Raw genomic sequence first — 13713 nt, forward strand, 5'->3', positions numbered from 1 at the left:
CTGCTCAGCTCCTGCCAGATACATTGCTATCCCTCCTGCTGTTTGCTATGGCTCCATTATATTGTTTGTTGTCATCATTTTGTCATAATCTATGCTGCTGAGTCAAACTATATTTACAAATCAGTAGCCTTCCCTGCATGATCCCTTTCAAAGCTAAAGAATTTCTAGAGGGGTAGCCCTGATAGTCTTTTGCAGCAACGATGACCCCCCAAAAAGCTTGTGACACCTTAAAGACAAATTTAATAAAGTGGCCAGCTATGGCTGAAAATCTAACCATGTATATTCAGAAGTAAGTCCCATTGGTTTCAGTGGAGCTTACTCTCAGGTAAGCAATGTTATGATACGATAATGATACGATAATCTTTATTGTCACTGTCCCATACAGAACAACGAAATTGAAAAAATCTACCTCAGACGTTCAAAAACCAACAAGACTGCTATCCCAGCTGTCCCAGCCTGGTTAACCCCCTAAAAACTCTGATACCCTATAATTAAATACAATATACTCCCACTGAGACTATCTTACACTGCGTTTAAAACCAAAATCGCATCTGGATAGAAACTGTTTCTCAGGCGGCTAATCCTAGTATTTATAACCCTGTACCTTCTTCCAGAAGGCAGAACCTGAAAGAGATAATTTCCGGGGTGTGTACTATCCTGCGCTATCTCTGCAGCTTTCTTATGATACCTGGAAGCATAGATTTCATCCAAGGTGGGAAGAGTGCACCCAATTATTCTCTCTGCAGTCTTTACAACCCTGGACAGCATTGTTTTTTCCATCCTTGGCTCAGCACATCACGAGGCCATTAAAAGCCTAAGGCAACCATAAAATAGCATGTAATTTCAGGAAGACACGTGCAAACAATGCGGCTTATTTTCACTTTTCCCTTTATTTGCTTAAATATAGATTACAGAAAGTGTGTTCTACATTTTACAAAAGCTTTTCATTAGGTAAATGTCAGGGAAACATGAGCGGTGAAAGGAATAAACTAGCCATATTTTCACTCTGGACAATTTGCAAATCTGAAGCGTGTGAATCTGCATTTTTTAGGTTTAGCAGTGTTTTCCTCCAGAGAGTTAGGAAGCTAGAAAAAGAAATGAAAACAAAGAGCTGGACTATGTGGATCCCAGGAAAGGGGCTTTAGTATTCACACATGAATCCCAACTGGTCTGTAGAGATCTGTACAAGGTGACATTTCCCACAAAGGGGTTAGTGTTTGTTGGATAAAGTGACATACTTCAGATGGATACCAAGAAGAATAAGACAGTAGTAACACAACTATGAACGCTAGGTCCTGGTGCACAAAACCATTGGCTGCTACAAGTCTTTTAAATTTTTTTAGAAAATATTTATTACATACAATGCAATACTGGAAGTGTGCAAGCAAAGGGAAGTTTTTTTAAGACACTTTGGAGGTGCTTCGTTCACACGCACCACTGAAGGGAAATCACATCTGTAGGGCTCAAGGTGTGGTTCTGAGCTGGAGATTGCTGCTTCACTTCAATTTTAAGTTTTGTGGGAGAAAAGCTACAGGCACAGGCATTCTCCTGCTCCAGCCCCAATGAAGCACATGGAAGATGTGTGAGGGGTCTCTTGTACAAATCCCACCAGCTTCAAAGGGGCACAGCATGGGGAAATGGCTCTGGTGGGTTGCACATACAGTGGTACCTCGGGTTAAGAACTTAATTCATTCTGGAGGTCCGTTCTTAACCTGAAACTGTTCTTAACCTGAAGCACCACTTTAGCTAATGGGGCTTCCCGCTGCCGCCGCACCTCTACTGCGCAATTTCTGTTCTCATCCTGAAGTAAAGTTCTTAACTATTTCTGGATTAGCAGAGTCTGTAACCTGAAGCGTATGTAATCCAAGGTACCACTGTACAGAGATAATTGTTCTGCAGAAGCCACATCTGCAGTGTCTTTTCTTTCGCTCAACAACATCAGACCCTCCAAGTGCCCCAATTTTCAGAGGGACGTCCCTGATTCAGAGAAGCTGTCCTGGTTTCTGGTTTGATCCCGGAACATTCCACTTTTCCCTAAAGGTAAAGGGTAAAGGGTAAAGGGACCCCTGAGCATTAGGTCCAGTCGTGGCCGACTCTGGGGTTGCTGCGCTCATCTCACTTTATTGGCTGAGGGAGCCGGCATACAGCTTCCGGGTCATGTGGCCAGAATGACTAAGCCGCTTCTGGTGAACCAGAGCAGCACACGGAAACGCCATTTACCTTCCCACCAGAGCGGTACCTATTTATCTACATGTACTCTGATGTGCTTTCGAACTGCTAGACTGGCAGGAGCAGGGACTGAGCAACGAGAGCTCACCCCATCGCGGGGATTCGAACAGCCAACCTTCTGATCGGCAAGTCCTAGGCTCTGTGGTTTAACCCACAGTGCCACCAGAGTCCCTTACTTTTCACTTTTCCTTAAAACATCCCTATTTTAATTGAAGAAATGTTGGAGGGTATGGAGTTATCCGACCCCTGAGCCGCCTGAAGGCAATCCTATACAGGGAAGTATTTTTAATGTTTAATGTTTTATTATGTACAGTGGTACCTCGGGTTAAGTACTTAACCTGAAACTGTTCTTAACCTGAAGCACCACTTTAGCTAATGGGGCCTCCTGCTGCCGCCGCGCCACCAGAGTATGATTTCTGTTCTCATCCTGAAGCAAAGTTCTTAACCTGAGGTACTATTTCTGGGTTAGCGGAGTCTGTAACCTGAAGTGTATGTAACTTGAAGCATATGTAACCCGAGGTACCACTGTATTCATATATGTCGAAAGCCGCCCAGAGTGGCTGGGGCAACCCAGTAAGATGTGGGGGGTCTAAATAGTACAATTATCATGATGGAATGGGGCACCCCTATTTTCATTGGAGAAATGTTGGAGGGCATGCAACATGTATATGCACAACAACTTTTATCTTGCACACGCAAAGTATTTTCCTCATACAAGGGATCACAGATCAAAGGAGCTGTATGAGAACCTTAAGACAGTTTGGGAATCAACAAATTGGGGAGTTTCCTGATTGCGGGTCCTCATGTTGCATTAGATTTGGCACCAGGTAATCTCTTAGCTCTCTCCTGGTGTAAAAATGGGGGCTGCTGTAGGAACAGAATAATAATTTAATAATAATAATAAATAATATTATTTATATGCCACCCATCTGACTGGGTTGCCCCAGGCATTCTGGGTGGCTCCCCCCAAAAAGATTAAAAACACAATAAAACACAAAATATTAAAACTTTCCCTATATAGAGCTGCTTTCGAATGTCTTCTAAAAGTCAAATAGTTTATTTCCTTGACATCTGATGGGAGGGCGTTCCACAGGGTGGGTGCCGCTACCCGGAAGGGTCAAAATCCTGCTGGGGCAATGCATAAAAGCGAAGTCTGTAGCCCTTTAGAACTGGCTTAACATGCTCACAGCAAGGGTGGCTAACCTGTGGGTTCTTCAGATGTTGCTAGACTCCAGTCAACCTCTCTACCTGGCAAGGCCAACTGTCAGAGACAATGGGAACTGTAGACTAACAACATCTGGAGGGCCAAAGGTTAGTCACCCCTCAATTACAGGGTCCATAATTTCTTAAAACAATTATTATTTAAAACATTGATGCCCCATACTTTAGCCAAACAGGAGAAGACTTCATTATGAAAACATCCCATTTTTTGAGAGTTTGGGGAAGACTAGTCCTAGTGGTTAAATCAGCAGCTAACCTGAAAAACGAACAGGGCCTAATGCTGTATCTTCATTTTATTCCAACACATGGATCTCCTACCATTTCTAAAGAAAATTTTAAAAAACAACAGAGACGAATGCAAAGTTGATTAAAGTTGCTGACCTATTAGTATTTAAGTATACAGGCCAGGATCCGAAAACTTGCATGAAAAGTGGTGTGTGGCATTCACACTACAATTCCTCAGAAGATTTCTTACCCTGAAAAAAGAGACTTTTCAGAATCTGGTGGGTGCAGGACTGAGCTTAACTTTCTTGCAGTGAGGAGGCCACGGCTGTGTGTTTTTATCTCCATTAAGCATTTCTGCAGCACTCTGTAGCCTCCCTAGTTTCTTGATCTGAAAAAGGCCCATGGCATCTTCCCCTGGACTTTATCTGAAGAGTGGAAAAAGCCGGGGTATGTGTTTGGGTACATGTGACCACCAAACCCTTGAGACTGCTGCGCTTGCCAATTTCGTTCTTAAGGGAAGTTCTTCCTCTTTCCTGTTTTTTTTTTTTTTTTTTTTTAAAAAAATAGTCTTTCCGTGCTGGTTTATTTTAAAATTCTAGGGCAGTGTGGGAAGTCCTGTAAGTAGCAGTAAAACGGAAGGCTTCACTTAAAAGACAATGGCATTGACCAGCTGCTAGGTGTAGACAGTAGACAGCTCCCTTGTACTTACAGAAGGATCTGGCTGAGGTGTCATGGAGCTTTTTTCTGAAAAACAGGCACCCAAGAAGACTGCATAGTGCAGACCATTGGAGAGACGCTGTGTAGAATGAAAGGCAAAACATTCATACACACTCCTTGGCCACCTCGCAAGTCAGGTAAGTGCAACAAGTGTTCCTGGCCCACGAGAATTTCACAGAAATTTTTATCCCTTCTGTTTTCTGAATGCTGTTTCTTTTCTCATAAATTGATGGAGAATGGTTGGGGAGAGGGGGGAAGCAGGAGAAATCTTTGGCACAACACTCAATACTTCATGTTATGTACAGAACAACAGGGAAGGGCAACAGCCCTGCTGAGTATTATCACATTCTTTACATGACATTTTGCAGTTCAGCTTTAACAGAATATTACACTCTAACCTTGCACAGGCAGTGTGTTGACACCAAACACATGGGCCGACAAAATTTAACTTAACCATTAAATCCAGTAAAGCACATACAAATTAAGAGGGCTATAGAATACAGTCATACCTCATGTTGTTGCGTCTTTTCAACTTGCGAACACGGCAAACCTGGAAGTGTTTACTTCCGGGTTTCGCCGTGTGTGTGTGCAGAAGCGTTCTGTGCACTCCGCACTTGCGCAGAAGCGCCGCTCTAGTTGTGGACTTTTTGGGGTGCGAATGGCACCCCGGAACGGGTCGTGTCCGCAACTAGAGGTACCACTGTATGCTATTGCTGGACAACAACATTCTAAAGATATACAAGTTTCATCAAATACAAAGGTTTGCTAAACACACACACACACACAGAAATACTTCACACCCATTTCACAGTTCAGCACGTTATGAAATACTTAACCTCTTTAAAATGCCTTTACCATATCCCTTGCCATATCAAATATATAACTTGCTTTCCCTTTAATTGCTCCGAAGTTCTCATTAACAAAATACTCTGCATTTCAAAACCACAAATCTGTAAGAAATTATATTCCTTTAGAAGGGGAGGGGGGATAGTGCAATTCCAGAGACCCCAACAGAAAGCTTCTTGCCTTTCAAGCAAGACGCCCTGACCGTGGGCTGGTGATGCAGCCCCACAAACATGGGGCAAATCCTCCAACTGCCAGCAGTGGGTGGAAGGGAATACTCCATATAGGGCAGTCAGCATTAGGAGCCTCATGCATGCACGGGTCTCCACATTATAGCCTTTGGCAGGATGCACAGCACATTCCAATACTCTATAATAACAAGTATTTAAGGCTCCAAAACATTATATGGAGCTTTCCGGTTCATGTGGCTAGCATGACTATACTGCTTCTGGCGCAATGGAACCCCTTGACGGAAACCAGAGCACACAGAAATGCCATTTATCTTCCCGCCACAGCGGTACCTATTTATCTACTTGCACTGGCGTGCTTTCAAACTGCTAGGTTGGCAGGAGCTGGGACCGAGTAACGGGAGCTCACTCCATCACGGAGATTTGAACCGCCGACCTTCTGATCAGCAAGCCCAAGAGGCTCAGTGGTTTAGACCACGGCGCCACCCGTGTCCCATATGGAGCACTGCCACTGAAAGGAATACAAACTGTTAGGGCCTGCACCAGGGTGCTGATCCAACAGGACGAAGCACACATGTGACAGAGGGAACCATGTGTGAGTTTTCCCAGGCTGAAAGTCCAATCTTGTGCAAGTCAAGTTGCTGCCAATCACTTGGGGTGAGATGAATCCCAGACTCCACCAACAGATAACTGGTAGCAATAAATGCTACTTGTATGCAGCTCCAGTTCCTGGGCTGGGATTCTAGTGGCCAGACTTCCAGAAAGGATATTGCAATTGCTTCACACTGACTGTTGTTTTGCTGCTGCCACCTAAGGCAGGCATAGGCAAACTCAGCCCTCCAGATGTTTTGCGACTACAACTCCTATCATCCCTGACCACTGGTCCTGTTAGCTAGGGATGATGGGATTTGTAGTCCCAAAACATCCAGAGGGCCGAGTTTGCCTATGCCTGAGCTAAGGCACGGTTTGGCTACGCATTTTGTCTGAACCCAGGCTTAGCTTTCTCCGGGCAAACTGCATTTTGTAAGCCATAGGACAAACTTTCATTACAGCTTGCTTCTTGTCTGCAGCCTGGGTTTTGACCATGTGTTAAGCCAAACCATAGCTTAGCTCCATGCAGTGCAGAAGTAAAATGACTAGGGAGGTGTGATAAAGCTGCAATATTGTCTCTGGGATCTAACACGTTTGTGCAAAGCAATGGTTTGGGCTTAGCATGCAAACCAGACCACTGTGTGTGCACAACTTCCTCTCCATGAATGGATTATCTTCTTCATCCCAACAACTTTCAGAAATCTAAACATATTTCAAGCCTGTTTATAACTCTCATGGTTCCTCCCTGGGAGCTGTAAATTCTATGCAAATAAAGAGCTACCCTGTGCTGTAAATATATCAGTGTTGCCAAAAACACATATGTCAAAAAAGGTTACAAAAACTCATGGTTAAAAAAAAGAAAAGAGCCCATCCAAAACTACACTTGCAAACTGTAGTCTAAAATTAAAAAATGCTAAGATATAATAAACAAATTGGAGGGGGCGGGACGAAAGAAAGGTTTGCCTTCCAAATAGTAATATTTTTTAAAAAAAATATGTCTTGAATTCAGTGGAGATGAATAAGGACCCCTCCAGAAGTCTTTTTCATTATGAAGATTTGTGCTCATAAGCAATCTTGCTTTCAATACTGTTTGTGCCTGTTTTGGGTGGAAATACTGCTTTTTTCCAATCGGTGCATGTCCCACGGCTTCCCTGCTGAAATCCTGCAACATTTCATGCCACAAATGTTCTCTTCCTTTCTCTTGTCCTGTTCATGTTGCACAATAGCGCATGAGTGCCCCACCAGCTGGCAATAGTGCAGTTAACACTGGGGAAAACATCACAGAACTACTAATAAAGTAACTAATCATGTGGAAAGTCCGGTATAGATCTATCACTAATTCACTATTACTGGGACACAGCAGAAGTGTTGGAGAATTCACCTATAAAAACAAAACAAAAACATAGTCAAAATATAATGTAATCTGCTCGGGGCAGACACCCCATTAAACTTGGTGAAATAATTTTCTGAGAAGCCAAAAACCTGTCTTTTTGATGAATTCAGAGGACACTCAATACACACAAAGATCAGGAAACTTCATCTCGTAGACTGGGATGGACTGGTAATGGTTGTGTCCAGTGTTAATCGCCACCGTTCCAGAAGGGCTCGGAGGAGGCCTGGGGAAGATGGAGAACAAATAGAGGCATTGTTTTTAGGCTTTACTGCATGTTCACCATTTTGTTTGTCTTGCTTTTAAGTGTTTGCGATGAGGCACTCCTTTGAGGTTGTCTCCTGCCTGAGGTACTGCTGGGAGAAATATTGGGGTGATACCCAATACCCCCTGTGGGTTTGCCTGGACAACCCTATCGGATCAATTAATAGGCATTTCTTTAGCATTGAAATGGACACTACTTTAATCCCACCTGGGAAGGGAAGAAAGTGCCGAGCAGATAGAAAGATACAGCAATATTTATGCTTTAAGCATTCCTAAACAACAGCTATTCTGTCCAGCTAAGTCATGTGTCATAGCTAAAGCTTTCTGGTATAGCAATTGCCTTCATACTTATCTCCTTCATTCTGCTGTTCACTCAACTACAATATTCAATGGCTCTCTGCTCAAGTATGCACGACTACTCAACTTTACAGCGCATGTCTGACTTACTCATAAACCCCCTTCAACATATTTTGGTTCTTTGCATAACATTATACTTTGGAAGCCAATCCTGAATGTATTGGATTTGTGACCACGATGCTCATTTGCCTTCAGTAGCAGTAAAGCTCTGTTGGATGAAATACAATTGCCTCTGGTCTGTTTCTGGAGAATCCTGCAATGTGTTTAAATGGTTACTCTGCTAACTATACGCTGGAATCTACTATACGCTGGAATCTACATTCCAATGAGAAAACTATCATGGCTTCCCATGAAGAATCATAGGAAATATACTGTGGGAAAGGTGCGATGAAGCCTGTTACAGAGATTGTTACCACCACCACCACTCCTCACAGAACCACAGTTTCTAACTCTGTAGCGCAGAGATGCTCTTTTCTCAAAGATGCTCTTTGAGAAAATCAGTTTAGGTCTACTGGTATCTCTTACTAACAGTCTAATCCATGGGTAGGCAAACTAAGGCCTGCCTTCTCGATAGCCAGCTGTCCGTTCCGCCGTACTCTTCACCTCCTTTTCGGAGGCTACCTGATGGCCGGACGGGCAGCTAATCGGCACCGCCGGGAACCTGGACCTCTGGAACCCACCAGAGGATTATCGGGAGGTTTTTTAGCCCGAAAAACCTCCCTTTTCGGCCGAAATAGCTAGGGTTTCCCTCCCGGGAAAAATCTCTTGCGTCGGGTTCGCGCTCCACCGGAAGTCTCGGAATTTTGTGGAGCCTGCCTGGTGTTTTTACATGAGTAGAAGGTGTCCTTTTATTAAAAACCCATCTCTGAGTTATTTGGGGGCATAGGAATTCATTCAATTTTTTCTTCCAAAATATAGTCTGGGCCACCTCCCCCCAAGGTATGAGGGACAGTGGACCGGCCGCCTGCTGAAAAGGTTTGCTGACCCCTGGTCTAATCCCTTAGAACAGAGGTCAGCAACCTAAGGCCCATGGGCTGGTTCCGGCCCATGAGCTTCCTGGAAGAGGCCCACGGTGGGGATTCTGTGCTTTTTCCCCCCACAGCGCCATTCCCCCCCCCTCAACATGGGAACCAACTTCCGGGTCGGAAGTGCGCCGGAAATCCCGGAGGATTGCCTGTACGCGTGCATATACGCTATTTCTTGTGTTCTTTCGACCCAGAAGAGCGCCGGAAATAGCATGAGCGCACGCATGGGCGCGCACACTCTGGCCCACCAAGAGCCTGAGGCCAGGGAGTGGACCGGACCGGCCTCAAAAAATGTTGCCGACCCCTGCCTTAGAAGGAAGTGCTACAGATGTTAATGGGACCCTAGGAAGTATGGATGGGAGTGCAGCCAACATCTCCCCCTGCCCCCACCCCAAAATAAAGTGGAAACACAAGTTATTTAAGGAGCAACCTGGTAGCCTTGCCTTGCGTTCTTCACAAACGCAAAACCACTTCCACAAACTCTTACCGAATGGTCCGTTCCAATATCTGTGTCAGCCTGTCGTGGAGCAAGTTTGCCTGCAGAGAGAACATATTGGATATTTTAGGGAGAGGGGGGTGCTGGGTAACCACCGCAACCTTCTGACAAATTGGTCTGGAAAAAAACAGAGCCAGCAATAGCAGCACTGATCTTGTATGAGAATCCACTGGCATTGCGGGCATCTAGGGCACCATGAAGTTACTGGGATTGGACATGGTGGTTGTGGGCACCCACACAGCTGGGATTGCCCAATCGCATGGAAGCTTATGCATTTGGCGTCCATGACCAGAAATCCTGTGGGAGCACATGACTGTCTTGAGGTGGGGGGCAGCAGCATGCCTGACACTGGGGACACACCCAGATGTGCAGTCCCTTTCCCAGGGACTGCCAGTGATTCACACAACTGATGTGCTAGGGGAGGGGTACACATCCAGGATTATATCCTTGCAAAAAGTTAGGTGCATAACCATTTCAAGGAAACTTGCTCACACCAAAACGCGTGTCTGTAAGCCACAAATTGTAAAGGCAAACTCCTAGGGCAGGGGTGGCTAACCATTTTTTGGGGTCAAGGGCCACGTTGAACCATCGTCATCCCTTCAAAGGGCCGCAGGTCAAAGCTGCTGACGCACAAAAGCAGGAATGGTCAACTTGCCGAAATGGGGATAGGCATTTTTTTAAACAAAACAAATTTTAGGGTCTCTCAAAGGGGAGGGGTTCCACACAAACCTTTTAGCATCACAAAGAGACCCACAGGAAGAAGAAGAAGAGTTTGGATTTGATATCCCGCTTTATCACTACCCGAAGGAGTCTCAAGGGGACGTGGGTGGTACTGTGGTCTAAACCACAGAGCCTAGGGCTTGCTGATCCACGGGTCGGCGGTTCAAATCCCCACGATGGGGTGAGCTCCCATTGCTTGGTCCCTGCTCCTGCCCACCTAGCATTTTGAAAGCATGTCAAAGTGCAAGTAGATAATTAGGTACTGCTCCAGCGGGGCGGGAAGATAAACAGCGCTTCCGTGCGCTGTTCTGGTTCGCCAGAAGTGGCTTAGTCATGCTTGCCACATGACCCGGAGGGAGAGGAATTTTAGTCTCAAAACATCTGGAGGGCCAAGGTTGAAGAAGCCTGCCCTAGAAGATTTCTTTGTAAGATGCCTGCCAAAGGGTACCTGTATGCATGGGGGAGGAGGCGGCATCTAAGTATAGAGGGGTGTTTGGGACTCCAACTCCCATCAGCCCTAGCCAGCATGGTGAATGGTTGAGGATTATGGGAGTTGCAGTCCCTAGCATCTGGAGGGTCTTATGTTGGCTATCCCTAGTCCAGAGACAGGAGAGCCTTAGCACTTTGTCTCTGACATTCGTTGCTAATGAGGTCCAGCGTACCTGGTGCATCTGTTTAAGCCCTTAGCAGGATCGAGTAGGCGGATCATGGCCCGAGTACTTACCTTGGTTTCACACTGTGCAGCAATTTCTTCAAAGGGAGCCTTCTGGAATCTTTCAATCACAAGGCGCCTCCTTTCTTTCTCTTGTTCCTCAAGCCCATTGTTGTCTTTGGGAGAGATGAGGGTGGGGGGGAAACCAACCAACTTTAAGCCAATGACTTTAAGCTGCTAACAGCATCAACAGAGTAACCAGAAACGTGGGAACAAAGCAAAGGGAAACATCAGGAATATTATTCATCCTCATTCCAATTAAGGGCCAATGTATTAAACAAAGAGTGAAGTGAAATAATTCACCCTTGAAGGAGCATATTATTTTTACTAGTGAATACAGAAATGCAAAACCTTCTTACCTATTGCCTGCTTCAGCGTCTCAAAGGTGATTTCTTCAGTGCTATTTGCCTAAAGAAACAATAGTGTTTAGGCTACTGTGTCAACCGCAGTAAAAGGTCAGCTACAATTCATCTTAAGTGTCTCAAATATTTTTTCCACCCGAAAAACAGCCCTTTGAATCATGTGTGTGTGTTTTTTCCTGGTGACATTTTTACTTTAAATGCAGTACAGTAGATCTGCAAATGCAAATCACAATACTGACTACCACAGTTTGTGGTACAGTGGTGCCTCGCAAGACGAAATTAATCCGTTCCGCGAGTCTCTTCGTCTTGCGGTTTTTTCGTCTTGCGAAGCACGGCTATTAGCGGCTTAGCGGCTTAGCGGGTTAAAGTAAAAAGAAACAAACTCGCAAGAACTCACAAGATGTTTCGTCTTGCGAAGCAAGCCCATAGGGAAATTCATCTTGCGAAGCACCTCAAAAAACGGAAAACTCTTTCGTCTAGCGAGTTTTTCGTCTTGCGAGGCATTCGTCTTGCGGGGCACCACTGTATATAGATAGACTGAAAGCACAGAAGAATGTTTGGGGGGGGGGAGATGCATGATCTTTTCTTTAATGGAACTGTTACATACCTTTTCATCCAGGCTGCAGCCGGGCAGAATGTCTACCTGAATTGACAAGGTGTCTACAATACTTTTCCTCCTGGACAACCTGTCTTCATCTGAACAAAAAGAGAAATGCCTGTCTCGTCAAGACATCATTGTGTTTTCCTCTTTTCTTTGCCCCAAACTGAAGCGAGTCAATTCAAATTTCAGTGGCCCCTCCCAGGCCCCTATGTCTGGCCATTAGGACCCTGCCCAGCCACACCTCTTGTCTCCAGGCCACACCCCTCACCTGCCTGCTTCACACTCTATTTGAGTGCTTTTGCCTGGCTGGAATTCATCCTGAAACTCCAATAAGACCTCTGGCTTACATGGGTGGAGGCAAAACTAACCCCTAACTAACAGTCGGCATCAGCTAAGTGTCCCTGGGAGAAATGCCCTGTGACTGGGTCACCATCAATGAAAAGGTCCTCTCTCCAGTTGTCTTCTACTTAATTTCAGAAGGTAGGACACTTACAGTACATTTCTGAGCACAATTCAAAGTGTTGGTGCTGACCTTTAAAGCCCTAAACGGCCTCGGTCCAGTATACCTGAAGGAGAGTCTCTACCTGTCTCTACCATCATTCTACCTGGACACTAAGGTCCAGTGCCAAGGGCAGTTCCCTTGCTGCAAGAAGCCACATTACAGGGAACCAGGCAGAGGGCCTTCTCGGTAGTGGCACCCGCCCTGTGGAACGCCCTCCCACCAGATGTCAAAGAGAACAACTACCAGACTTTTAGATGACATCTGAAGGCAGCCCTCTTTAGGGAAGCTTTTAATGTTTGATGCATTACTGTGTTTTAATATTTTGTTGGAAGCCGCCGAGAGTGGCTGCGGAAGCCCAGCCAGATGGGCAGGGTATAATAATAAATTATTATTATTATTATTTATTACAGGAAGGCATAAAGGTGTCAGAAAGCAGACAGGTTCATAGCTGGTGCCTCCAATTCCTAGGCCTTGAGCCATCAAGGGCTTTGCAAGAGAATACCAGCCACTTGAACTGTGCGCAGAAGCACAGTGGCAGCAAAGAGGCAGCGTGGGGTAGCGGTTAGAGTGCTAGGCTGCAATCTGGGAGACAGGAGTTCAAATCCCCACTTGGCCATGAAGATTACTGGGTGACTTTGGGCAATTACTACCTCTCAGTCTGGCCTATTTCGCAGGGGTGCTGTGAGGATCACATGGAGGATAGGAGAGCCCTTGGAGGAAAGGTGGGATATAAATGCGAAGATAGATAAAAAAACATTTGGGAAAAAATACCTATGAGATGCATACAAATATGCTACATCTACTAGGGTTGCCATCAGTGCCGGATTTACATATAAGCTAAAGCTATAGCTTAGAGCCCCACTCTCTTGGGGGGCCCCAAAAAATGTAAAGGGGGGAAAAAACCTGGGTGTACATTTCCAAAATATAATATAAAAAACAAATAAAATAAAACCTACATACAGCAACAGTGTTTTGTGTTGTGGAGGCTCCTATGATGTAAGTAATGGCCCTCGCCTGCTAGCCTGCTCCCTAAAATATCACTGGTTTGCTCATTTCTATAAACAGTGGTACCTTGGGTTATATACGCTTCAGGTTACATACGCTTCAGACTTCCGGAGGCGGCGCGAAGGGTAATGGCTGCCCTTTCCTAACGGGGAAGGGAAGCTCCGCACGAGAAGGGTCGTCCGCTACGGCGCAGCGGAGACCCAAAACGGAAAACCGCAGGCAGCAGAAGCCTGCGGTCCTGGGACCCGGCGGGCGCCTGTAGCGG

At 45.5% G+C, this 13713-nt stretch overlaps 1 protein-coding gene across 4 annotated transcripts in view; it reads right to left on the reverse strand.

Moving 5' to 3' along the window:
• Window positions 1–3176: 3176 nt before the first annotated feature.
• Window positions 3177–13713, reverse strand: part of EFR3A (EFR3 homolog A) — an 89707-nt gene continuing 79170 nt past the window's right edge. Inside the window, exons 20-25 of one of the 4 annotated variants that reach the window (XM_081874148.1) lie at window positions 11948–12036; window positions 11338–11386; window positions 10991–11094; window positions 9538–9587; window positions 7497–7630; window positions 3177–4290 (exon numbers count right to left, since the gene is read on the reverse strand). In XM_081874148.1, the coding sequence (XP_081730274.1) occupies window positions 7525–7630; window positions 9538–9587; window positions 10991–11094; window positions 11338–11386; window positions 11948–12036 (398 nt within the window). In that variant the 3' untranslated portion in view covers window positions 3177–4290; window positions 7497–7524. Of the gene's footprint in view, window positions 4291–7004; window positions 7396–7496; window positions 7631–9537; window positions 9588–10990; window positions 11095–11337; window positions 11387–11947; window positions 12037–13713 lie in introns of those variants that run through there. The other 3 variants (XM_081874149.1, XM_081874146.1, XM_081874147.1) reach the window with 3 other exon arrangements.

Source organism: Podarcis erhardii, assembly GCF_964252035.2.
Source record: "Podarcis erhardii genome assembly, chromosome: 8".
Taxonomy (NCBI): Eukaryota; Metazoa; Chordata; class Lepidosauria; order Squamata; family Lacertidae; genus Podarcis; species Podarcis erhardii.